The 25,111-nt window shown below is 32.2% G+C and overlaps 3 protein-coding genes, 1 non-coding gene and 1 pseudogene across 6 annotated transcripts; 3 read left to right on the forward strand and 2 right to left on the reverse strand.

Moving 5' to 3' along the window:
• The first annotated feature begins 1,166 nt into the window (after positions 1-1,166).
• Positions 1,167-2,151, forward strand: LOC18596299 (agamous-like MADS-box protein AGL62). Its single transcript, XM_007024690.3, has one exon. The coding sequence runs from the start codon at positions 1,468-1,470 to the stop codon at positions 1,990-1,992; it is 525 nt and encodes a 174-aa protein (XP_007024752.3). The 5' UTR covers positions 1,167-1,467; the 3' UTR covers positions 1,993-2,151.
• A 72-nt stretch (positions 2,152-2,223) lies between these two features.
• On the forward strand, positions 2,224-3,177 carry LOC148762230 (uncharacterized; annotated as a pseudogene).
• Positions 3,178-4,734: 1,557 nt separating this feature from the next.
• Positions 4,735-9,681, reverse strand: LOC18596301 (uncharacterized). Of its 2 annotated transcripts, none has more exons than XR_016026901.1 (3): positions 8,996-9,681; positions 5,572-5,681; positions 4,735-5,146 (listed from the first exon to the last, which is right to left on the reverse strand). It is a non-coding gene; the product is annotated as an uncharacterized LOC18596301 (transcript). The 2 variants fall into 2 exon arrangements; XR_016026900.1 differs by having other exon boundaries at positions 4,735-5,185.
• A 1,409-nt stretch (positions 9,682-11,090) lies between these two features.
• On the reverse strand, positions 11,091-12,193 carry LOC18596304 (FCS-Like Zinc finger 17-like). Its single transcript, XM_018122679.2, has 2 exons — positions 11,799-12,193; positions 11,091-11,617 (listed from the first exon to the last, which is right to left on the reverse strand). The coding sequence occupies exons 1-2, from the start codon at positions 12,101-12,103 to the stop codon at positions 11,404-11,406; spliced, it is 519 nt and encodes a 172-aa protein (XP_017978168.2). The 5' UTR covers positions 12,104-12,193; the 3' UTR covers positions 11,091-11,403.
• Positions 12,194-24,209: 12,016 nt separating this feature from the next.
• On the forward strand, positions 24,210-24,940 carry LOC18596305 (late embryogenis abundant protein 41-like). 2 transcript variants are annotated; one of them, XM_018123791.2, is made up of 2 exons: positions 24,210-24,357; positions 24,558-24,940. In XM_018123791.2, exons 1-2 carry the CDS (start codon positions 24,320-24,322, stop codon positions 24,772-24,774), a joined length of 255 nt encoding a protein of 84 aa, XP_017979280.2. In that variant the 5' UTR covers positions 24,210-24,319; the 3' UTR covers positions 24,775-24,940. The 2 variants fall into 2 exon arrangements, with proteins under 2 accessions (XP_017979280.2, XP_007024758.3); XM_007024696.3 differs by having other exon boundaries at positions 24,212-24,357; positions 24,555-24,940.
• The last annotated feature ends 171 nt before the right edge of the window (positions 24,941-25,111 follow it).

Consider the following 25,111-nt stretch of genomic DNA (forward strand, 5'->3'; position numbering starts at 1 on the left):
AATTATGATTTCGATCTGTATAAAGCTTATCCAGCATGATTTTTAATGATTCTTTATATAAAAACAAAACTTTTGTAGCAGAATCATTGCAAAGTACTGCTGAAATTATTGTAGCCTCCTCATTTTCAGTAGCCAGGCTACAACTTTGGTTAACATACATAGTGTATTACAATATTTATGTAGAAATACTCATCATGGATACTAATTAATTGCCCCCAAAACATTGTAGTTGATATTAATTAAAAGCTCTAATTAATTCAAGATCTCTGAATTATAAAACCCCTAAGGGGACCATTGAAGTAAATACTATAAATGTAGGTATAATCATGTTGTTCATCGGTCCATTTCTCATTTTTCTTTAGGCCGGCTTATTTTAAATTTTGACAAAGTGGGAATTTCAGCCGTAGGAGAGTATTGTAGCCTTAGCCCCATTCTGTATCTTTAACCAGCAGTGCATTACACCGATCGACAGCAAAATGATTAAAATTGTGTAGAAGAGCATCTAATGATGAAATTAGAAGTCCCAAGACAGTTTAATTATTCCTTTGAAACAGGCTTTTGCACCAAAATTTATTTAGTACTTGATGAACAATAGTAGTAGTAAGTTGCATGTTTCATGAGAAATTGATTAAAGATTGGAAAAAAAAATTATTCCACTCGGCCATGGCCCCAACGGGTGAAGAGACTGCACATTGCAAGAACAGTGGTCAAAGGTCATATTGAATTTATGATTCAAAGTAAATGCAATGGATGGCCTTGGTGACCCATATGTCTTCCCTTTTTTGTTCTCTTTAATCTTCTTACTCGTGGAGTTAGATAATAAATTTATAAATAAGTGCATATTTAAAATAAGAGTTGGAGGGACATTTGATTTAATAGTATTTGTAAACTTGGTAGGGTACCTGTTTCAGCATTGAAGACATTGGGACACGATTCTTGACGTGTGCTGGGCATTAGGCTGATCTCATAGAAAGCCTGGATGGCTGGACCTTGTTCGGAGCCAAGCCCTTCCATTAATGAAAGCCCGAGATCAACAGGCTAAATTTAACTTTGGAGATTCATGTACAACATGGAGTCTGAATTTTGGCCCAATTTCAAATACAAGTCTTCCACTTCTATAACCTTTTTTATGTAGTTATTAGGGATATGTGACTAATTTGTTTCTTTCCTTCTCCAGTTTCCGCCATTGGTAACCATTGCTATTTTGTTGTGTTTTATTATTTTCATTATATAAGGAAATTAATGTTGCAAGTCTGTCACAGGTGCTAAGAAACAAGTGAGGTTGTTTCTTCATGCGCAAGCTAGGTTGTTTCTTGTTGTAAAAACTAGGTTATTAGTTAAATTATATATATATATATATATAGATCCAAGCAGGCTTTCTTTATAAACCCTAAACACGTAACAACTTAAAACCTCAACGTTGTTGTAATAATCTGCTCTTATTTGGCTCTGTGTTTATTATTCGTCATGGAGAATGCATCAAATACAACAGATGCAACGAAAACAAAGAAGAGTCGAGGTCGTCAACGAATTGAAATCAAGAAACTGGAAGATGAAAGCAAACGCCAAGTAACGTTCTCCAAACGCAGAAAAGGGTTGTTCAACAAAGCTACAGAGGTTTCAACTTTATGCGGTGCGGAAGTTGCTATCCTGGCATTATCAAAATCCGGAAGAGTATACACCACGGATGGTGTAGATGTCGTTCTTGATCGATATGTCGCTGACTCATCTGATAGTAATCCGTTGCCAAAGCAAAAAGAAGTTGAAGAAGATAATGCTGGGTTTTGGTGGGATCAGCCGATTGACAACTTGACTCTCGGGGAGCTGGTGGAATATACCATGGCGCTTAACGACTTGAGAGAAACCGCAGCGGCGAGACTGGAGGAGTTGAACATCCAAAATTCTACTCATTTGTGGCCATTCGTTGCTGATGAGGATGTGAGTGAGGCGGATTTCGTACACCAGTTCATGGTCGAGCGAAACTATTATTGATGTCTTAACTCTGCCAATAACTCTCCCCTTGGGCATCGCCGTTAAATTTAGTCACAACATAGTTAGAGAAGGATTAATTCATGGAGTCTGTTACTTCTTTGTACTCTTATAGGAAGAATTTTAAACAGCAAATATAAATCCGTATAATCATTACATTTATTTTAACTTTTTATTTTTGGCTGTTTGGGTAATATTTGAATATATTTGGTTCGTAGAATTTTAACTAACGCCATGGCTTTCTCTCTGAAAGATTCTGCAAATTCCCCAAAACCCAATTTTCTGATTGGTGAAAACTACCAACTTTCACTAAAACAATCCCTGGAAAATCTTTTAGTTGAAACCTACAAAGAAACCCCAAATTTCTCTGTTTTCATTGATAAATTCTGTGATTTAATGCAAGCAAAGATTGACCCACCTCTGGAATCCATCTGGGTATACTCTGCTTTGTCGTTTCGAAGCCATAATTTTGCAAACGAAGATCCGTTGAATCAATTATCAGTCATAAAGGATCTCTTTCAGTTAGTTTCTTCATGTCCAAGTCCCTGTAGTTCTTCTAAAAGCATAGCATTGCTTGCTCCAATTGTTTTGGAGGTTTGTAAGTTAGTTGTGGAAGTACTAGGAAAAGACAAAGTGATTAAAAAGGTAAAGTCTATGGTTTAAGTGATTATTGGCTATATTAGCATGTGCTGTTGTAAGGATTTGAGTGAGGAGAGTGAAGGAAGTGATGTGAATTTGGTAATTCCGGTTGAGGATTTGGTTTCTATTTGGATGGATACAAATGCAAATTCACAATCTTTTTTGCCGTTTTTGGGCGATGAGATTTGTAGGGTGATTAGTGAAAGAGAGATTAATGCGAATTACTTGGCTGGTGTAGCTATGGTGGAGGCATTTTTGTTGAAACTTTGCTTGGGTTTAAGGCTTGGGACTGAAGGGATGGTGCTGGAGAAAGAGTTGAGAAGTTGGGCTGTTGCTTTAATCTCCAGCTTTCACAACTTTTATTTCTTCGAGATACTTGTGAGGATGCTGCTCCAGCCGGCTTTGCCAGTGACTTCCTTGCTGGTTAGTTTGCTGTGCTTGGATATTTAATGTATTAATATCTCTCCCTCCTCTTTTTAGTATGTTTTTGTGCTTTGTATCAAATTGTCTGCCAATGCTCACACCTGTTAAACTTGTATGAGTTGTAAGCTGTGGTTCTACATTAGAAAATTGTGTTTGTCTGCCTATACAAATGCTTAAACCATCCAAATGCGTATGCTGCATTAATGGTTCTGCATCAGTGGATCATGGCCTCTAGCTACCTCTCTTATTTCTTACTCTCTTCCCTTTTTGTCCCAGCACCTTAACTGATTCCCCATGGGAATAATGATTTCTTACGGACCAATTTATTTATAGGATTTAGCACTCTGTTTTAAGCATTGGGCGATTACATGCTGCAAGGTGATAGTTATATCCCTTTCCTGGGCAAAATAGTGGATTAGAGGCGTTGAATGTGGCGCAGGGAGAATGAAGTATCAGTGAGCGGATCCTCACCTAAAGCTCTTATTAAGTGGCTACTGAACCTTGAGAAACAAGGGATAAAGCCATTTGATGATAGCATCTTGAAACACCGTGCCAAATTACTTGTTGATGATTCCGAGGCAGACTATGAGCGATCAGTATCAAAGTTATAGGGGAAGAAACTTAAGGATGATCCTCTCTTTTACTTTGATAAGCAAGGGAAAGAGGAAAATGAAGATAAAGAAAATAATATGAAAAATGAATCTTTGACAGCTGCATTTATGGTTGCTGCTCGTTCAATGAGGCTGATAGATAGCTCCAGGACGAAAAAGAAAGGGAATGGAAGTGCAGAAAAGGAGAAGATCAAGTATTTTAAGTATGATCTTTGCAGCTATTCTGAATCAGCTAAAGACAAGGTCTCAGCTGTTACTAATGATGATTTGAGACTGAGTACTGAGAGTGAAGTCGAGAACCCACTCTCTGATGAAGAGGCATAAACTTTTGATGATTCGTTGTCAATTTCATTTCCTTATTAACTACACCAACTCCCAAGAGAAAAAAAACCTTGGGATTTTGTTCAACATCAATGTTTTTGATGGGCTTGAAAAAGAATTTCAGGTAGAAAATATCCCCTTTGTTTAAAAAAAAAACAATTCCTAATTTGCTAGCAAGAGTTACAAAAGGGACACATGAGATGACTAAAATATGTGTAGAACTTAGGCCAGGTAGCTTCTAAAATTTGTTCTTGATGATGGCCCTTGTTAGATTTATCTGCATACGCGAATTTGATTCCAAAGGGATCCTTAAAGAAATTCATACATGTAAAAACCAAACATTTGGTCATTGAGTTATACTGTGATCAATTCAAAGACCCAACATTGCTGTTTTAAATAGCAGGAGAAAAACTGCAACCCGCATGAAATGTGCAAGCAGCCCTTAATCTTTTCTACATAAATCTTACAGTTGGGTCATCTCCTCCACTTAATTTTACTTATCAAGCTCCATGATCATGATATCTTCACTTGCCCTCTCGTCCTCACTCAGATTTTGAAACTCACTGCATGAGATTCCAGCATGCCATGCGACCTTGCATTTTGCAGAGAACAACCTATGACAATTTGGACACTCTGATTCAACCACATGATGCCCTCCATCATCCACAAACATAGCAGAGCAATCCTGGAAAGGGCAGTAAAATTTCTGGGACCCGAAATCAATGACTGGCAAAGGGCATTTTCCCATCGATCAAACACTTCTCCTGGAACAATTGAGCAACAAAATTGCGGTTCTAAAGTACCTTTACAGTTCAACTCAGGGCATTTAATCACTAATATATTTTCTTGTATTTTTACGGCTACAAAATTGCCGAACAAATGGGTGCAACCGTTGCTTGTAAATATCTCCTCGGTTGGTTTTACATCCATGCAAATAAGACATAAACGGCCTTGAGTTTGAGAATTCGAAGACTCACCGGTTTCTTTCTCTTTTCCTTTATGGCTACTTTTCCTAGAGTTGAAATGCTGAAACATCTGCCAGTCTGTCAAGCCAGTTGGCACCCTGGAAGAGATTGCTGAGGACATTAAAACCTCTTGCAACTGTAACTCAAATGTATATTTCTCATCTGATAATGGAAACACTTCTTCATCGTCATTAAGAGCTGAGAAATAGAAATCATCTGAGAGAAGATTGCCAGAATCTGCTGTAAACAAAATTGCAAATAAAAAAATTGTAGAGTTTACATGCTGTAAACTCAAAAAAACTAAAATTTATAAGATAGCAAAAAAATCTAGAATACAATCCGACAATTCAAAAAATCAAAATCTACAAAACAACATAAAACTCAACAAAGCACTTGACTTTTTCTTGTATATTTTTTTAAAAATAAAATAGAGTTCCAAATTTCCTGAATTAAAAAAAAAAAAGCCAAAAAATAAAACCTTCATAACAAATCTAATTTCCAATTTTCAAACCCTCTTAACTCTTTTAGCCCCAGGTTTCCTTCCAGTGCTAATCACAGATGATTGGTTGTTGACAGCAATAGGAGGTTTCTTATTCTCTTTGCTCATACTTTTAAGCAGGTACCTAGGAGTCTGAGTCTTGTTCCTCTCCACGGAACAAGCAGCAGTCACTGACTTCCTCAAGCTCTCGAGCTTCTTCAAGGCTCTTTTCCTTGAAGATTCAACTGTAGAGACCTAAAAAATAACGCTGTCGTTAACTAATGTTTTTTATATGGTTAAACAAAGTTAAAAAAAAAACCTAATCTAAGAGACACAAGGCAAACTCATATGAACGGGGCAGGGAAAGGGGTACAATATAGGGGCGGAGGATTTCCATCCAATTTAGTCTAGGGAAGGTGGACAGTTTTGCCCAGTCTTTTGGGTTGGATTGGACTAATGTTAGTGTACATCGGGGAGATGCAGTTCTTTTGACAATGAAAATCGATTTTAATTCCCATGCATTTTCTTCCATTGGAAGATTAAATGAAGTTGCTTTTCCTAAGAAAGAAGGCATAGATTGAAATTGTGATGGGATCAATCAAGAGGCCTAGATTCTTACCACCATGAATATGTGATGAGGGTTGGAGGCGGGGGAGGGGGCTAGTGTGGCTCCACCCTCCAATAATTTTAAATTTTTTATAATTTATTTTTATTTTTTAAAAATTTTAAAATTTTATTTTTATAAAACTTTTAAAATTCTTATAACATACTTTTATGTTTTGAAATTTTATAATTTTATCCTTACAATAACTTTTTTTTTTTTTTTTTTACTTTTGACACATCTTTAGACTTTCAAAATGATTTCAAATCATGTAATGTTGAAAGTATTTGCAACTTTACAAATAAATATTATCTTGATGACTTTACTAAGTATAATAAAAAACATCTAAATTATCAATTGAATCTATTCAAACGTGAACATTCTTCATAATCATGTTTGAAAAGTATATCTACACTTTATGAGTTATGTCAATTATTAAAGAAGATAGGAATATCAAAAGTTTACTTCTTTGTTGACAAATCGATCTGGCTTATCGTGATTCTTTTAGTTTCCACCACAACATTAGAATGTGCATTTTTTGCTATGAAAATCATTAAAAACGAGATTCGTAATAAAATATTAGATGATTTTCTCATAAATTTATTAATCATTCTTATTGAAAAGCAAATCATTCCAGGCTTTGACATTGATTCAATAATAAATGCTTTCAACTCTATAAAAGACCGCCGAGCTCAATTGAATATGTCCAATCTTAATATGTAATAGTTGTTAAAAAAATGTCTTTATTTTGTATTTAACATTTAGTTGGAGTTATTTATATAATTCACATAAACTTTTTTCATCTAAGTTATTTTATATTTTTGTCGAACATTGAACTTTTAATATGATTGTTTTATAGATATTGTCTTCACCCTTTAAACGTGAAATCTTGACTCCGTCACTGATGATGGTGATTAGTCACCTATTCATATTCTTTAGATAATATCATTTTTTTTTAAAAGTGATTTTTATTGATTTGAAAACCAAAACACCATTTTGAGTCTTAAATTTTAATTTTGAAAGACTCGTCATGGCATTAAAGTTGTATAATTTCTAGTAGAGGTCTGCTACTCAAAAGGAAAGGTCGCGTTATAAAATAGAGAACCTAAAAACCCTAATCAACACAATACAGAGCATTGTGCTCAAAATTGAAGTAAATAGCAACCTACAAAAGAACAAACTTTGCCACAAAAACAAAAGCGAAGACTACAAGTAGAAAGCAACTCAAGCTAGACAGCATAAGAAATAGGAATCCAAAAAAGCATGCAGAAAAGACCAAGGCGCCAAGCTACCCCTTCAAAAGAGTTCAGATATGCAAAACTCACAACATCAACCAAAGAAATGCGGCAATGAAAGAAAGGAAGCGAAACATCTCAGAACAATCCGCCAATTCTACCCTTCTGCTTAACCAGGAAAATAAGAAGGAACAAGAGCCAAGAATGAAAATCCGCAAGGGACCTAAAGCCAAAAAGAGGAACAAGAAAAAGAAAAGCAACGCCAGCATCCTCACAACCATTGACGTGCTTCATAAAATCTACAAGCATTTCCTCAATTGAAGCAAATAGGCAAGAAGGACCAAACGAGATAGCAAAGGGAACCAGCAGTGCAGAACCACAACAATGAGCTCACATCAAAATCAAAGGGAAATGAGACCAGAAGTAGGAATCCGAGCCAGCAATCAAGAGCATGAGCCAAACAATGAAGGAGCCATAAACAAAAAATCAAACAAAAGAAGCACTAGCATTCCTCAAATCGGCGAACAATCATGATAGTAATCATAAACAAAGTGTAGCAAAAAAGACATCATGACTAGCCAAAGGGCCAACTGAGAGGCAAAAAGCACAGCAATTAGCACGAGAATTAGACACCCTTAAGGACCCAAAACCACCGAAAGACAATCAAACCAACCATCAGTAAGAAGACATTGTTCAAGCTCATCCTGGTTAGATACCTAAAGATGGGAGAACTGAAAAGAAACCTGCAATAGAAGCAATCATCAATTGACCTTCCAAAAAGGGAAGGTTAGAAGTGAGTCAATTGTTTGTGAACTCACTTTTCCCTTATTGCGAATTTTCTCTTTTTACATCCTTTTTTCCTCATTGTTCCTTTTCTTTTTTCTTTTTTTCTTTCTTTTTCTTCTTTTTCCTTGTTCAATTTTCCATCACTTTCTTTTTGTTTTTTTCTTTCTTTCTTATCTCAACTTATTTTTCCTATTATGTTTAGACCTAGGACTTTTCCAAAAAATGAGTTGACACTACCCACCCCGCCAAACATTTGTGGCTCCCTTCCCTACCAAGGACAATGCTGCCTCAATAGATCACATTCATTGTAGCAGCCAATCGATTTGTTCGATAAGAAGAACAAAACCAGTCACTAATTCAGATAATTCGAGAAGCAATCACCCTTCATCCCCCTCCCTCCCCCCCACCCCAGCTCGCCCTAAACCCTTAACAAAGCAACTCTAACTAATTAGCCCTTATCTTGAAGAAAAAGCAGGATAGATTAAAGAGAACATGACTCCCTGGAAAATCTTCCTCCCAAAAATCCACAAGAGATAGATGTCTTACTCTCTCAACCCCTCCCGACTCTTACACTCAACTCGAATCCCTGTCCTCAGAAATCACATCCACTAATACACAGCAACCCCCTAATAACCAGAAACCATCATGGAGAGCATGTAAGGGTTCAAACACCCTTACAATTAAAAATAAAGGCTTCTTTTCATTTCTTTCTCTCTTTTTTTCCCTTTTCTCATCCCATTTTTCCATATTCACTTGTCTTCTTTTTTTCCTCTTTCCTTTTCTTATTTTCTCTTTCTCTTTTTTTTTTTTTCATTTTTCCTTATACTTACCAATAATCCAACAGTAATGACGCACTGTCAACTCTCGATAATGGACTTGCTGCAAAACAGACATACAATAGAAACTAAAAGATGTTAGTAGCTAAGAAAACACAAAAGTGGGCTTACCCGATCACCTCCTGCCAACAACTTTTGCATCACTGCCCAAGCATCCACAAGTAGTCCATGATCGCTGCATCCTCGATTTGGCAGGTTCATTAGCTATATCATTGGCTTCTCTAAGGATTTTCATAATACTCCAAACTCTTACCCTTCTCTTAAGCCCTCTAATTTCAACTAGATTTTTCCTTAGTTTTTGTGAGGCTTTTTCTGGATCCTATGTTCATATAATAGCATTGCTCGAATCACTCTCAACCACAAGGTCATGTGAGCTTGCCCACTGGGAAGCACCAAAAAGCTTAAAAGCCTCCTTAATAGCAAGAATTTCTGCTCTATTAGTATCGTCACCCTCCACTGCTTAGAAAACGTCACTTTGATCGTCCCGACCTTATCTCTTAATACCCCTCCAATAGCTGCCAGCCTTAAGTCCACTCGGGCAGCCCCATCAGTCTTGAATTTTAAACTTCCACTCATCGGGGGCCTTCACTCAACCTGTCATGCATTTGTCCTGCCTTTGGGCATAGTTCTTGTTACTAGATTGCTTCGTAAAACACCCTTAAAATGATTGTACTTTAGTGGCCATTTGGCTCGAGCCCATCATGCCACTCTAGTTTTGACCAAGTTCAAGCATTGTTCCTCGTTCCACACCTTATCTTGGAAAATAATCTCGTTTCTCATCAAACAAACAGTCCAAATCGTGGCCAAGAATGCAAGTCTCCAGACTTTTTTGTCACTTGCTCTAAAAAGACCATTCCAATCGAGAAAGAAGTCGATGAGCTTTGATAACCCCGCCCATTGGACTCCCTAGTGACTCCCCAACCCTATCCAAATCTTCCAACTTTCAAGACATTCAAAAGAAAGATGATCAACGGTCTCTAGTTTCTCTCCGCATAAGATACAAAAGGCAGGCTCGGTTCTCGAGAGGCCCATCTCCATTAACTTGGCTTGGACCGCTGCCTAGCCTCTCAAAACTCTCTAACAAAACACCTCAACTTTCAAAAGGGCAACTCCCTTCCAAACCATCCTCCAATGCTCACTAGCAATCCTAAGCCTTTTCATGATTGTTTTGCAAAAGGACTTTATCATGTACTACCCACTAGGAGCTTACCGTGTACCCGTCATCCACAAAGTGATTTTCAATGAGCCCATTCAACTCCTCCCATTGTTCAATCTCCCAACCAAAGAAAGGTCTCCTCCCAACCGTTAAAGAGATAATGAGAACTATAACAAGTATCCTATGAACAAAATCATTTGCTTCATAATTGTATCTTGCTATCATTTATTAATTTATCTCTATTTTGTACAAATTAAGAAAATGGAGAAAGAATACTTAACAAAATCCATTAATTTTTCTTAAGATAATAAAATTAAAAAATAACATATAATCTCTTATAGCCTAAACAACTGAAAGATAATTGAACAATTTTTTAAGAGATGATTTGGATTAAGAAAAATCAATCAAGAATCGTAAAAAATATATGCAAGAGTAATGACTATAGAAGAATATATTCAAAGTTAGTAAATTTTCCAAATCCTAACCATTCCCCTTTCTATTGAACTCGTAAATTTTTTCAATATTATTTTTGTCCATATTAGTATATAAAAATTTCATCATAAATTACTTTAATTTTCGCATAAAATACATATTCTTACTTGGCAATCATTGATTTTAAGATTAATGTTCAATTATATTAAGAAAATTAAAATCCATGAGTGGGAATCGAATTGATTGAAATGGCACCTTCGAGACAATGACAATTGACAAGCCACAATTGACAATCGAAAGTGATGAGTCCTAAACCACAGAGGAAAATGCCAAGATAGCATCGTCCATATTCCATATCCATTTCATTAGGCAGGAATAGGATCTCAAAACACTCCAAAATCCATGAGACTTACTTCCCTTGTGGACATCTTGTGCCAAAATCAAAGTATATTGACAATGAAAAAAGGCAAAATATCTAGTAGGATATATAGCCCCATCAAAACTTTAATGTTAATGCTGCATCCAACAAAGACACACCGGCCATTACCGGCTTTTATTGTTGTAGACAAAAAGAGGACAGTGATGGGCAAGAATGAGCAGTGATACCTATCTTACAAATTTTGAACCCAAAATATATAATGCCTTGCCTTCGATTTATATTTATCCCTTGTTGTCTATAACGATACGTCACAAAAATATACCAGCTACTCGCTTTTTCCTTTGACTTTACATCATTAATCGATTATCTTCTAATTCCTCATCTCACAATTTGAACAAGAAAAAAAAAAGGGAATAAAAGTTGCATATATGATATGAATATTTTTCTTCTCTTTTATAGAAAAGAAATCTCGATCCTAACTATAATCAAACACACCCCTCTGCTGAATTAGTTATGGCTTTATATATATATATATATGAACTTAGTGAATTATTATGAGACTATTGCCCAATGCTTTCGGATTTGATGAGGTGTTTTATTTCTCCGGCGGAGATCCTCTAGAAGGACGCTTGTCTCACGCCGGCCGGAGGAGCTACAGTTCCTATAAGATGCCATCATTTGTTTAGTAGATACTTCGAGTTCCTTCATTTCATCCAAAACAATTTGCCTGTCCCTGCACTCTATGCTGCAATAGCCTTGGTCACCCCTGCAAAATCACATAAATTCCATCAGAATTTATCATACAAAAATAATAAATTTACACTTTGCTTAAACAGCCAGAATTTAACCATATACCATGATCTGAATCCTTCCTTTACATGTTATAAACGCCCCAAAAGAATTTTTCTATAGTAAAAGTATACAATTATTGTATGAAATTTGTTTACCTGTACATGTAAACTTCTTTATCTAGGCTTAAGTTCTTGTTGCATAGATGACATGATTTGAGAAAGCAAGATTGGTCAGCCGGCGACCCACCGTCGGGATGGCCATGATGCTTTTTAGAGGTGGGAGGCCTGAATTTCAATGCAGATTTAACAACAACATTAGATTTTCCCTGTGAAATTTGTGTAAGGATTCTCAACCCAACAACAACCGGTGAGCTCTTGGTAGAGCTTGCATATGTAGGCTTGTTCTTGCCCTCCTCACTCTCTCCTTCCAGCTTGAAGGGGCTCCTAAGTTTCAGAGCCATTGCTGTTTACAGAACAATGAGCGGAGGACTAAGAAGAGAGACAAAGATGAGAGTAAAAAAATTAATGAGAATTGAGAGAGATTTCGGAAGTGAAGGAGTGATGGATATTTAATAGCAGCTCTTTGACCCTAGGAGATAAATAAAATAATGTGTATGGTGAAGTAGTGTAGGGACATGTTTAATTTGTTTTATCTTTTGGTAATATACACGTGAGAATATACTGTTTACCTCCTTCGACCTTTTGCTTTTTTAAACCAAAGTGACCATTAACAGAGAAATTGAATGCCTTTTTCAGTCTTAAATTGGCCCACCAAGAAGAGACCTTTTGGACCCCTTTTACTTTTTGAACCTTTCACTTTTGCCAAACATGGGAAACGTGTTCAATTAAATAATATACACTTCCTTTCTGTTTCTTTGTTTATTTTAGTAGTTAATCTTTTTTTTCGGGTCATGTGATCATCTTTAATAATACATAGCCTCCCATCCTCTCAGCATGGAGAAATTATTATTGTTATTTTTTTTACTTAGAAATATGCCACGTGTCATTCACCTTTTCTTTAACCATGCGAAAATGAAGATTAGCAACCTCTAATTAAATTATTAAGATTTAATCAACAATGCTTAAGGCTTAAACAGTATGCTATCCAAGTGGCATCCTGCTGTCCAACACTCTTGCATAAATTTGCTTAACCTAACAAAAACGTGTTTCTTGTTGCCCTGAATATATATGCTCCTCCTGCTATATTTTATTGCATGGCTCGTTTGTCAAAATTAAAACTCAATCACGGATGCTGGATTAGGTAGGGATGGTAATGGGTATCGATATCTATGAGTATCTCTGCCCCATATATATAAAATTAAAATATCTTATAATTGAGTTTAAATAATAATTTTATTATTCGTATCAAATTCGGATAGAGTTTGGGTATCATCTTTTAGGTAGATTTGATAATTTTGAACACGATACAAAAAGATACGAGTTAAATAGATTTTGAGTTTAGTGTTAACGTGTTTTATGTCTAATTGTATCAAACACGTTAAGACACGAAAATTTTTGTGTCTTAACGTGTCTGATACGACAAACACGTTTACTTAATCGTGTTATCGTGTTTAATCGTGTTATCGTATTTAAACGTGTATACGTGACATATTTATTAACCTATTAAAAATTAATAGTTAAAAACTATTTTAATCTTATATAAATAATTTTAAATAATTATTTTAATAAGTTTTTTTAATTTTATAAAAAGTATAATGTAATTATATATATTCAATCCTAATTTTTAACTTTTAGTGATTATTTGATGTTATTATTATTATTTTTATTATAATTATTTTTATAATTATAGATTTTAAATTTAAATAATAAAATTATATTTAATTGTAAATATTTTTATTTAATCGTGTTAAACGTGTTATTAATCGTATCGTGTCATATATTAACACGTTTAATAAACGTGTTAATCGTGTCGTGTCGTGTTACACGTGTATTAAACGTATACGTGTTTCAAATTTAAGATACGAATGTTAAACGTGTCATGTTTGTGTTTAGCCTTAATGTGTTTCGTGTCTAATCGTATCTGACACGTTTACGACACGTTAATACGAATTGTCAGGTCTACCTTTAAGTACTCGATATCCAAACTCGATTATATTTTTTTTAATTTCATGTAATTTAAGATAAATTTATATTATTAATTAAACTATGATTATTAATTAACTTGTAATATCTTTTAATACATATATTTTATATATTATGTTAAATTATAAAAATATAATTATTATTATATATATACTTTTAGTATATATAATTTAAATATAAACATATTTTCTTTTTATTTTGTGTTATCTTTATAAAAATTATAACTTATAAGATTATTATTTATAATATATACTTTTGTGTATATAAACTTATAAAATATATACCTAAAAAAAATTATGAAATTAAAATAATTTTGGAACCTAGTTATTTTTTTTAATTTCATGGACAAACCCATATAGTTAATTAAACTTGTAATGTTTAAGTTGTTATTTGAATATTTGTTTTTAATTATTTAAGTTGATATTTGATATATTTATTTTTTTATTATTTAAATTTAAATATTATTATTTGTGTGCTTTTATTAATTTAAGTATTGGTGAATTATATGAAGTATGGATGGAAATATTATTGTATATAGATACGATGTACGAATTCGGGTTCGAATAATTGGGTATCTATGAAAGTATTTTTATAATTTTTTTAATATAATCGAGATTTTAAACCGCCTCTGATAATTATCAGATAGTGAGTATGTATTAGGGTTCGAGTTAGGATAGTAAATTTAAAAAATATTCGGGTAATTATAGAGTTTGGGTACTTTATTTTTTAATCGGGTTCGGGTTCTTCAAAATTAGCGAATACCTTAGCCGTTAACATCCCTAAGAATTAAGGCTTCAGAAAGATTCAGGTCGAATCAGACTCATTGTTAATAGTGCAAAAATTAACTAGTCCTATATCGCTATCCAATCCAAATGCTTATTTTTTGAGAAGAATTAAAGAACTCCTTAACTGGGATTGAGATTGCTCAATTTCTCATATACATCGTGAAGTCAATCAATGTGTCGATTGAATGATTACACATCATGATAACTTACCATTTGGGATACATCAATTTGATTTTTCACCAAAAAATATTTCATATATTTTATGTGCAGACACTTTAAGTGTTTTATGACCTAAAATGATGTAATTTAGTTGTTTTGTTTTTCCTCAAATAAAAAAAAAAGTTAAAACTCAATTGATTGCACTAACCCTAGACCCTAGAAAAAACCCCTAAACATGTTTGCCTTCTAAGTATTGACATTTGGCAACAACATTACCAATCAATAGAGTCTTAATTTGTTTAAAAATTAACTGACGCCTAAACTAGTAGATCAGCATACTAATCAATTAGTGTTTTTGTTATTCATGAAGTTCTATATATAATTAATGCATGAAGAAAAGAAGTTCCTCATTTTTGTATTCTGCTTTGTTTTTTCAGTTGTTCTTGATATGATACATGATCCTATGGTTTGTGAAATAATATAAATTTGACATTCATCGGGCCCATGACTTTGATTTCATATTTTGTTTGTTAGACCTTGATTAAAATAAAGGATTGAGATTGCATTTGTTACGTATTTAAAGCTAAGATAATATAAGATACACGTTTGATGAGAAAATTGCATTTAATCTACTTATCTTATTTGAAGTGTGTGTATACGTAACAATAAGAACAAAAAATAGGTTGTTGATCATTGTCTTATTCATAATACTATAGACTAAACCGGCAAAGCCTATGTACAAAACATTTATACTAATTTAACTTGTTTTCTTAATTATCTTAACTACTGCATTTTGAAAGTGGGAGGTTTGATTAAACTATAAATTGCAAAAAGCCAATAAGGCTTTTATCTCAATATTATTAAAGAGATTTTGGAAACATTCGTGAGGTTACTCTAATTCTACATATATTGATTTTCTTTTTATTACATGAGATTAGTTAATTGGTTTAGATATATTAACACGTCACATCATCATTATATACTATAAAATGATAGTGATATTTTAATTAATAATATTTATTTATTTATTTTTATAAATGATAATTTGATATAAAATAAAAATATAAAATTTTAATCAAACATAAGAAAGAAATAATAATTTATTTTAAATTTTTTAAAAATTTTTAAAAAAATTTAAATATTATGTCTAAAAATTTAACAAAGTTGGGAAAACAACAAGAAATCAAAAACAGTTTTATAAGTGCCCGACCAAACAATAAATGTTTTGTTGGTGGGCCCTTGCCAGCTCTGTCTTGTCGCCACCGTCCACAATAAATGGCGTACATGAATGAAGTTAATCACGCATTATCAATTCCATGTATATATAGTGGCATGTCTATGTAATAAAAAAAAAAAGAAAAAAATAGTACAAGTCTGGAATTATATAACAACTGTGCGTAAATCGTATATAAAGAGTAAGATTGGAATTTTTTTTAATATTAAAAATAATTTTATGTAAATATTTTCATCACTTATCCAGAGAAACTTTAATATTTATAAATAATTAATTGATCCATGGGAAGGAAAATAATTAACAGGCATTAATTAATGGAGGTAAAATTAATTCAAACATACACACTATATATATTTGTCATTGTCAATTGTCAATGCTATTAATTTGGCGATGCAACTGGGATTAATTGATGGTTCAAATTTCTTTTCATTAAAACAATTTTATGGAGAAGGGACCAATGAGAAGAAGGCAGAAGCCGCAGCACTCAAAGGCTAGGAGGTGGTCAAATGTAGTTAAACAGCGCAATCATATTTGATCCATTGATAGCGTATTATTTTTATATAAATATTAGATAATGTTATCTTATTTAAGAAATAAATTCAAAATTTTAAGGATTTTAAAAATAAAAATATTTTTTCTCTTTCCAACTCCATCTCACCCAATCTTTATTTGTTGACTTAAAAATAAATAGATGCAAAAAATTAGTATTCTTAAAAATAAATATTATTATTTTAAAAATTAGTAATATTTATTTGTGAGGTTAGCACTTACAATAATCTTCTTTTTTATGCTATCAGAGAAAGACCTCATAAATTTGAATAGATGTAGTCTAGTGTATTCTTAGTTCAAGTAATTGTAGTGTTAAGCTTCACTTGACGTTATTTGTCTTTGACATTAAGAGTGAGCAAAATCAAACCAGACTAATTATCCACTCAAACTAAATAAGATTTAGATAAAATGATTCGGCGTAGTTGATCTATTAGATCAATTGGTCTAAAATATTTGATCCAAATGGTTTTTTGGTTGGTAATTGACTTTAAAAATTTTAGACAAATCCACCCAAAAAACAAATTAATTATATATATATATTAATATATAAAATATTTTTATATGTATTAATAAGAATTGATAATAAACTTAATTAATAATATACTTAAAATATATTAGTTTATTATATGTACGTATACAAATATAATCATAGCAATTTAATTTTAATTATATATATTTATTTATAAATCTGTATTACTATGAAATTACAAATTATATATTTTAAATGATATAACTTATATGTTAATATTATAATATATGATAGTAAATATCTTATATATTAATAAGTTATAATTATTATATTTTAATAATGTTTTGTACTATAAAATGTTATGAATATATATAAATAATTGTCTAAATATTATATATATGCATATTTAATTTATACATAAGTATTACTATAACTTATAATAAACTTTATTTATATGATTACACTTAACAACTTTATTAATTATCATCTTAGTTTTTATAAGATATTGTTTATAATTAGTTATTAATTATACAAACTTTAACATAAAACATTATAACATATAAGTTATGTCATTAATTTCATATTTACATAAGTAATATATTACATATGTACATATATTTATACATAAGTATTTATATTTATACATAAGTATTACTGTAACTTATAATAGACTTTATTTATATGATTACACTTAACAATTTTATTAGTTATCATCTTAGTTTTTGTAACATATTGTTTATAATTAGTTATTATTTATACAAACTTTGATATAAAAACTAATATATTATAACATATAAATTGTGTCATTAATTTCATATATATAATAAAGTAATATATTATATATACATATATTTAATTTATACATAATTTGTATATTTTATAATTATAGATGAAGTTTATAAATTTTAATATAGTAATTTGTAAAAAAAAAAGTGATAAAATTTTGGTCTATTGGTTCAAAACCAAATTGACCGAATCAATTTTATATTTGGCTGGTTTAGTATTCCTTTATGTTTGATCTTTTTTCTAAAATGTTTGGTCTATTTGATCTTTAAGTATGACGGACCCAACCACTCAATTCACCCATTTGCCCTATTAAAGACAATGCTCACAAAAACTCAACTTTACAATCTTTTGATCACACAACCATGATAGTCACGACACCTCTAAAAACCTTTAAGATACCATTTTGATGACTGAATTTGTAACCCCTCTTCTCTAACAAACTAAAAAATATTAGGTTATTTTTCATGATAGAGACATGTCTCAGCTCAAGTGTCTTTACCATATTATCAAACATTTTGAACTGCATAGTATCGATCCCAACAATTAAAAGAGCTTGATCTTCATTGTATGTTGTCTATATCAACAAATTGATAAGTTATAAACCGATTACGCTTGGAAAATATATGGACGCAACAACTTGAATCCATAATCAATGTATCAATTAGGTTATCATTGGTAATCTCAAGAATACTATCGACTTCCTTAGAAGTTTCATTTAAAACCGCAAGAACATAATCGCCTATTTCAAAAGTAACTAAATAATCTTCTACCACATTTGCAACATTCTTAAGCTTATTGATTTTTTCATCACCCTTGAATTTGGTGCAATCTTGATGTTAATATCCTTTTTTATCACAAATTTAACAAATCCTCTCTTTTACTCTAGATTTTGATTTCGATCTAGATTTGCTTTTTTTGTCTAGACCATTATCTTTGCCTCTACCTTTATTCATAATTTGGCTTTCCACTTGATTTTCACTCCGAGTAACATCAACTTTCATCCTTAATTCTTTAGAGTTTAAAGATGCCCTGACATCCTTATAAGTGAAGCTCTCTCAATCATATAACATAGCATCTACAAAGTTTTCATATGATGGAGGCAAAGAATACAGAAGAATTAAGACTTGATCCTCATCGTCAATTTTAATATCAATATTCTTTAAATCAAGAATAACTTTGTTAAATTTATTAATATGGGTATTAACAGATATACCTTCATACATCTTGAAAGTATATAATTGTTACTTCATATAAAGTCAATTTTTTAGAAACTTTGGTTCCATAAATGTTGACAAGTTAAGCCACATTGTAGCAGCAAATTCTTCATCTATAACTTCTCTTAGTACTTCATCAGATAAAGCTAGTAGAATAGTATTATATGCTTTCACCAAAAGATCATTTTTCTTATCATCAGACAGATCCATGGGAAGATGGTCCTTTCCCTTTAGTGCCTTCAATAGTCCTTGTTGCACTAGCAATATTCGCTTCTTAACATACCACATACTAAAATTATTTCTTCCATTAAACTTCTCAATCTCATACTTGGTGGATGAAGTTGTCATTGCAAAAGTCAAATTGACTCCAGATCTTGAAATTCTGATATCAATTTATTATGAAAATAATAAAATAATTTTAATAAAAATCACCCAAGATCTTACACAGTCAATAAAATGAAGAAAGAAATCAAATATACTCACAAAAACACAAAAAATTGCCTGATTCAATCTTTTGATGACCTATGTCTATGAGCACAATGACAAAGAAAGATTCGCTAAGAAGAAATCAAAAGATTACAAGATTAGTCTCAAACTTACAATTCTTACCCCTTTGATAACTTTATATTATAGAGTTATTTTGTCACATTTTGAGTATTAAATTGGCTAAGTTTTTAAGATTTAGTTTAGGAATTAGATATTTTTAGCTATTTGTCTTAGTTTAATAAATCATGTTGGATTGATTTAATTTAAGTTATTTTATTTTAGTTTGATGATAATTTGCTTTTAGTTTAGTTAGTATTGATTTAGTTTTATGCTTTTGTACGTGTGTAATTAAAACGGCTTCCATTGGTGAAGAAAAGTGCATAAAAGGTTTGTGTTTCTCTCTTATATATTTCAATATTTTGAGCATAACTCTCATTCTAGAATTCCAATTGATGTGATTCTTAATCCAATGGAAAGCTAAGAGGTAGGCTACAACTTTCATGTTTACTATTTTCCCAATTCAGCTTGAAAAAAAGAGAAAATTGTGTCACAAGTTGAAGCTGTGTAGCAAAGAAAAGAAAAAAGGACAGAACCTTGGGTGCCTAGGCCATGGATGCATGGGCGTCGCAATGTCGTGAAAAAAAGGGGTGCACGAGCACCAAATAGAAAGCTCCCTGCCATGGTACTAAGGGAGTGGCGCCGCAGCGCTGACATAATATCTCGAACATTCTAATTCCGGATTTGACTCAAATTAGGTCTTTTTGGAGCTTATTTAAAGAAACTTTTAAAGAAATTGAAAGACAAGTTTAAACTAAAGGCTTTATGAAGAAAAAGTAGCCGTCAAGCAAGTAAGAAAACCTTTGAAAATTGAAGACTTGACAAATCTTAGTTTTTTTTTTTCCTTTTTTTGTTCTTTATACTTTTCTTGTTTTATGTTGATGGTTAAACTTTTTTTAATGATGTTTTTAGTAGTTTTGAGGAACTAAATTTCTTATCTAGAATTGCAATTGAACCCAACATGTAGTTTGAATTTTTAATACCTTTCTTGCTTATGATTGATAGTGTTTGAGTTATTTATTTCAGTCTTGTGATTAATGCATCTAATTGTTTGACTACCAATTACATAGATAGAATAACTTAAACAAAACTGAAAAAGGGAGTTTAGTATAGGCCTTAGATGAAATAGCATATGTTCAATTTCAATTGCATGAGATGATTATTTGATTCGCGTATAAGATAGAAATACACTTACATATCATATGTAGCTATAATTAGAATCTAAAGTTAATAAGTCTTTCTTAATTGCAATTTGTATAGGAATATAATAGATTGGTTAAGAGAGATATTCTTATAAAAACATCGAAAGAGACTTATAAATACATTAGAACTTTAGGTTAACAACTCAACTGTCTATTGAGTAGAGAGAGTAGAAAAGATCCATATGAAGTGTTGAGGGATATTATGGTTTTAGGCTTTTTTTTTATTGACTTAACCTAGTTAATTACGATAACATTATTAGTTTTAGTTGTTTTAATTTTCAGTAATTTTAAAAAATTTATTGTTTGAATAAGATTGAGTTGTGTTAATTTTAATAGTTAACAAAAGATTTTAGTACAATTTCTCATAGAAACGATACTCTACTTTTCATTATATTACTTATTAACGATACGTGACCTTGTATGGTAAATTCAACAACACCCCTTCTCCCAAATCTCTTCTTCTAAAGCTAAATGCTCACTAAACTCTCTTTTAATTTAATAATATTCTTTAGTTCCATATAATATAGGACTAAATACAAGATTCTTATTCTAATTTAATAGCAATTTTTACTAGTTCATCTCATCCAAGTGCAAATTCAGATTTGCTTGAAGGTATTCGACATTGTTGCATAAGGAATGAGAGGTGAAATTTTCCCACATCTATAGAGAAGGCAACAAGGTTTCTAACTGTTTAACTAATATAGGCTTCAACTTAGATACTAGTTTATACTTCTTTGATTCTCTATCTAAGGAAATTAGAGCTATCTTGTCAAATGGCATATTGGGTATCTGTTTTCCATGTTGATTAAAAATTAATAAAATTTCTCCCTTTCAACAAAAAAGAAAATTCAATATCCTAATCTAATTGGGATTCAAAATTATCTCAACTAGTGTTTGTTGGCACTCCATAGACAAACTTGAACCACAGACAATATAAAAGAAGATTGACAATACAATACGAATATCCGTGAATCCAAAATTATTATTGAACTTAAAAGGCAGTAGCTCCAACGAAAGAGACATTAAACAATGATTTGATGTCATAATTGTTTGGTACAAAAGTCATTAAATATTTACTATGGAATTATTAAAATTTTTGTCACAATTGTTTGGTCATTGTCACAATTAAACTGATGCTGATGCGCGGCTCTGATATTAGAAGCTAAGTTACAAAAATCTTTTTATTGCTAACAGGCACAGCCATGGCAACTGTGCATTACAGATGTGATATCAACGTAGAGGTGCACTGCAAATTTGATCTTATGCTCATGAAATGCAAGACAAAAGGATTGGAACTCTTTATTTATTGTCATAGAGTAATAATATATATCACTTTCATGCCACTTCTTTCAAACGAAGAAAAGAACAACTAGGATTGAGATTGAGGGAACAGCATGCTCCTATATTTTCAAGGTTTTCTTTTCTTTTTTTTATGGATGGATATTTTTTAGATTTCTATATGTGGAATTAAACCATTGCAGCCTTAGCTAATCAGGTTTAATATATTGTCATTGTTCAATGTTTCTTTCAAAAACATTCTATTGTCTTGAAAATACACTAATCTAAGGATATTTTTCTTTTAATTATTTTATCTCTGATCTAATAAAATTATTTTATTATTATTAGTTTATTTTAATAATAAAATAATTGTTAAATGGACAGATCAAATCAATTTCGGGCTAAGCTTAAGAAAATAAAGTCTGGTAGGCCCAACTTGGTTATGGACACCTTTATTATTAAACCTATCATGAGGTTTTCCAAATGGTTATTATGTATAATTATTTTTGTGCTCAATCATTTATTATTATTATTATGTATATCTATCTCATTTATTAATAAAATTTTTCATGTTCTTAAAAGAAATATATTCGGGGAAAAAAATCTGATGTGTTTCTATCAATATAAATTCCTTTTCATCTTTGAAGGACCTACCTAATTTATCTTTTTAGCAACATCAAGAATCAGTGATAAAACGGGACATGAGAACCTTAATATTGGTCTTGATTCTATATAAATGGCAATTTTCAGTGCGTAATGGGTGACTTTCACAAAATATGATTATGCTTTGCCTACTCATAGCTTTGATTCTGGACACAAAACCCATGACCAAAATCGCGAAGCCAATTGTTGCCCCAACTGGATGGCAACTAAGCATAATGATCTTCCTCTAGACCTCCATGTTTTCAAGGGCTCCTCCACCAAATATCTTCTCTTTACTGTTAGCTGATATGTTAAGCATATCTTGGTCCAGACTTATGTAAATGCCGCCTCCATTTCAAAAAAAAATCGGCAATCCGGGGTGCAGAATAGTTGATGAGTAGATTTATTTTTGTTTTTTTTTTTATTTGCAAAGATGCTCTGCTTCAGCTTCAAGACATATCTTGCTATGTATACCAGAGTCAACGCCTGATACTATCCTAACTTGGATTGTGTTGCAGGTGTGTTTATTTCCCTACAAAACTATACATACGCTTTCACTGTAAGAAACCCACCAAGAATAAAGAGTAAGCATAACTCATTAATCAAACGAGAGATGCCTGGTTTTTTTTTTTTTTGCCCAATATTTCATCTTTTATATTGGATTTTGCTGTCATGGTTGCAATTGGTATCAACGGCTTTCTGCAATTTGCAATAGGAATATACTGGCCAGCAAAAGCCCAATATTGTTGTCCCCATGCAGAATGAGACTGCATATGCTCCTGATTTGCTTCCTTTTTTTTTTTTAGTAATCAAAAATCTCTCATTCACATGACTTAATTCGACTTCAACATCAATAATGGTATAACTTTTGTGTCTCCAACAAAACAGATATGTAACATGCATTGGATTGGAATTAATAATGTATTCTCATTCACCATGTATACGATCATCTGGATGTAAACTTTTATTATCCTAAAGCCATGCATATACTTGCATCTAATCCTTTGCTGATGCGAAGGCTATGATGCAATTAAGTGATCCATCATTTTTACATTTGGGAAATAATAAGTAGTCAATGTCAATCTTCCAAAGAAATGTTCTCATACTCCTTTCTTGTGGCCACTTTCTCTTTCTTTTTTCGTCCTTTTCCTTCCCTCTCCAATGTTCATTGCATGGAAAAAGCAATTTGAAGAACATTAAGCCGAATAACTTGACGAGACTAAGCCTGGAATTACTGTAGTGTTTTAAGTCAATCACTCATCCTGAAGATAAGTTCTTTTAGTTTTTTTTTTTTTTGTTCCCCACAAAATTCCAGTTCACGTTGTTCAAATTTAAGTAAACAGAGACGGGGATGGGTAAAGTGTTGATAGCCTCTTTCACGTAGGAAACATCCTAGCGTTTACGTAATTAAGTATATCATTAAGTTATTAACTAGTGAGGAAAAAAAGGGGAGAAGGCTTCAACTCCAGATTCTCACGTGATTTTAGATTAGTTGTATTCCGAAACGCTATTGGATTCTCCACATTACGTATCTTTCTATGCAAAGAAGTCACAAATAATCTGGAACTCTATCTTACAACAACTTTCTACAAGGTAGGCACACTTATAAAAAAGCCGCTTCTCCCTTCAGACTCCACAGAAATTAAAAAACCTAGTTTTTCTTATTTTCCTCTCTATCTCAGCCTCCATTCATATATTTTTCTAATCAAAAACATGGCTCAGCTTTCCGTCAAGAGCTTTCAGCTCCTCAGGTTAATTTCTTTATTTAATATATGCTTTCTTTCTTTCTTTCTTTCTTTTTTGTTTATTATCCTTGTTTTCTTACCATTTTTGTTAGGGTAATTTACATGTGAAGTTCTTTGGATCTTTTGGTTTTATGGTTTTTGATATGATGAACGATCTTGAGATTGATGATCTTTGTTTTGTTTTTGTTGTTTTTGTGTTGTAGTAGAAGATCATATGCAGTGGCAGCCGAGAACATGAAGGTGCAAGCAGTGGCATCAGTTACGAGGAATGCAACGGATTTGAGGGCAGAAGTTTTGGCAGAGCAGAAGGAAACGTTCTGGATGAGAGATCCCAAGACCGGCAACTGGATTCCAGAGAATCATTTTGGCGACATTGACGTTGCAGAACTGAGGGAAAAATTTCTTTCCAAGAAACAGAAATAAAAGTTTGACAACAATACGCCAATTCAACAACCTGACTTAGAACAAGAGTTACAGCCTGCAAAGACTTGTAAGCCTAAGCGAGTGATCAGTTTCGTCTGATAATGTTAAGTAGGGTTCTTGCTGATTTCTGTTACTGTCTACTCAATAAATTTTACTTGCTTTCCTGTTGTCCATTGTGCTAGTTTTGCCATACTGTGAAGCGTTTCCTCTTAACCCCTATGCGTTAAAGAAATCTTGATTTTCCGTTTATTCAAGTTTACACTCACATTTCACGCACACGAAACCAACCCACTTGAGACATTTTTCTGGGTTGATTGTTTGCCAAGCTTTCAACATC

This window comes from Theobroma cacao, chromosome 6 (assembly GCF_053813885.1).
Source record: "Theobroma cacao isolate CCN51 chromosome 6, ASM5381388v1, whole genome shotgun sequence".
Classification (NCBI taxonomy): Eukaryota; Viridiplantae; Streptophyta; class Magnoliopsida; order Malvales; family Malvaceae; genus Theobroma; species Theobroma cacao.

Excerpts from the sequence above, each read along its gene's own strand:
- LOC18596299 (XM_007024690.3), top strand. The coding sequence starts at position 1,468 with ATGGAGAATGCATCAAATACAACAGATGCAACGAAAACAAAGAAGAGT.
- LOC18596304 (XM_018122679.2), bottom strand. The coding sequence starts at position 12,103 with ATGGCTCTGAAACTTAGGAGCCCCTTCAAGCTGGAAGGAGAGAGTGAG. Across the intron at positions 11,618-11,798 it reads AAAGAAGTTTACATGTACAG|GGGTGACCAAGGCTATTGCA; the intron begins GTAAACAAATTT and ends GTGATTTTGCAG.
- LOC18596305 (XM_007024696.3), top strand. The coding sequence starts at position 24,320 with ATGGCTCAGCTTTCCGTCAAGAGCTTTCAGCTCCTCAG. Across the intron at positions 24,358-24,554 it reads AAGAGCTTTCAGCTCCTCAG|TAGAAGATCATATGCAGTGG; the intron begins GTTAATTTCTTT and ends TTTGTGTTGTAG.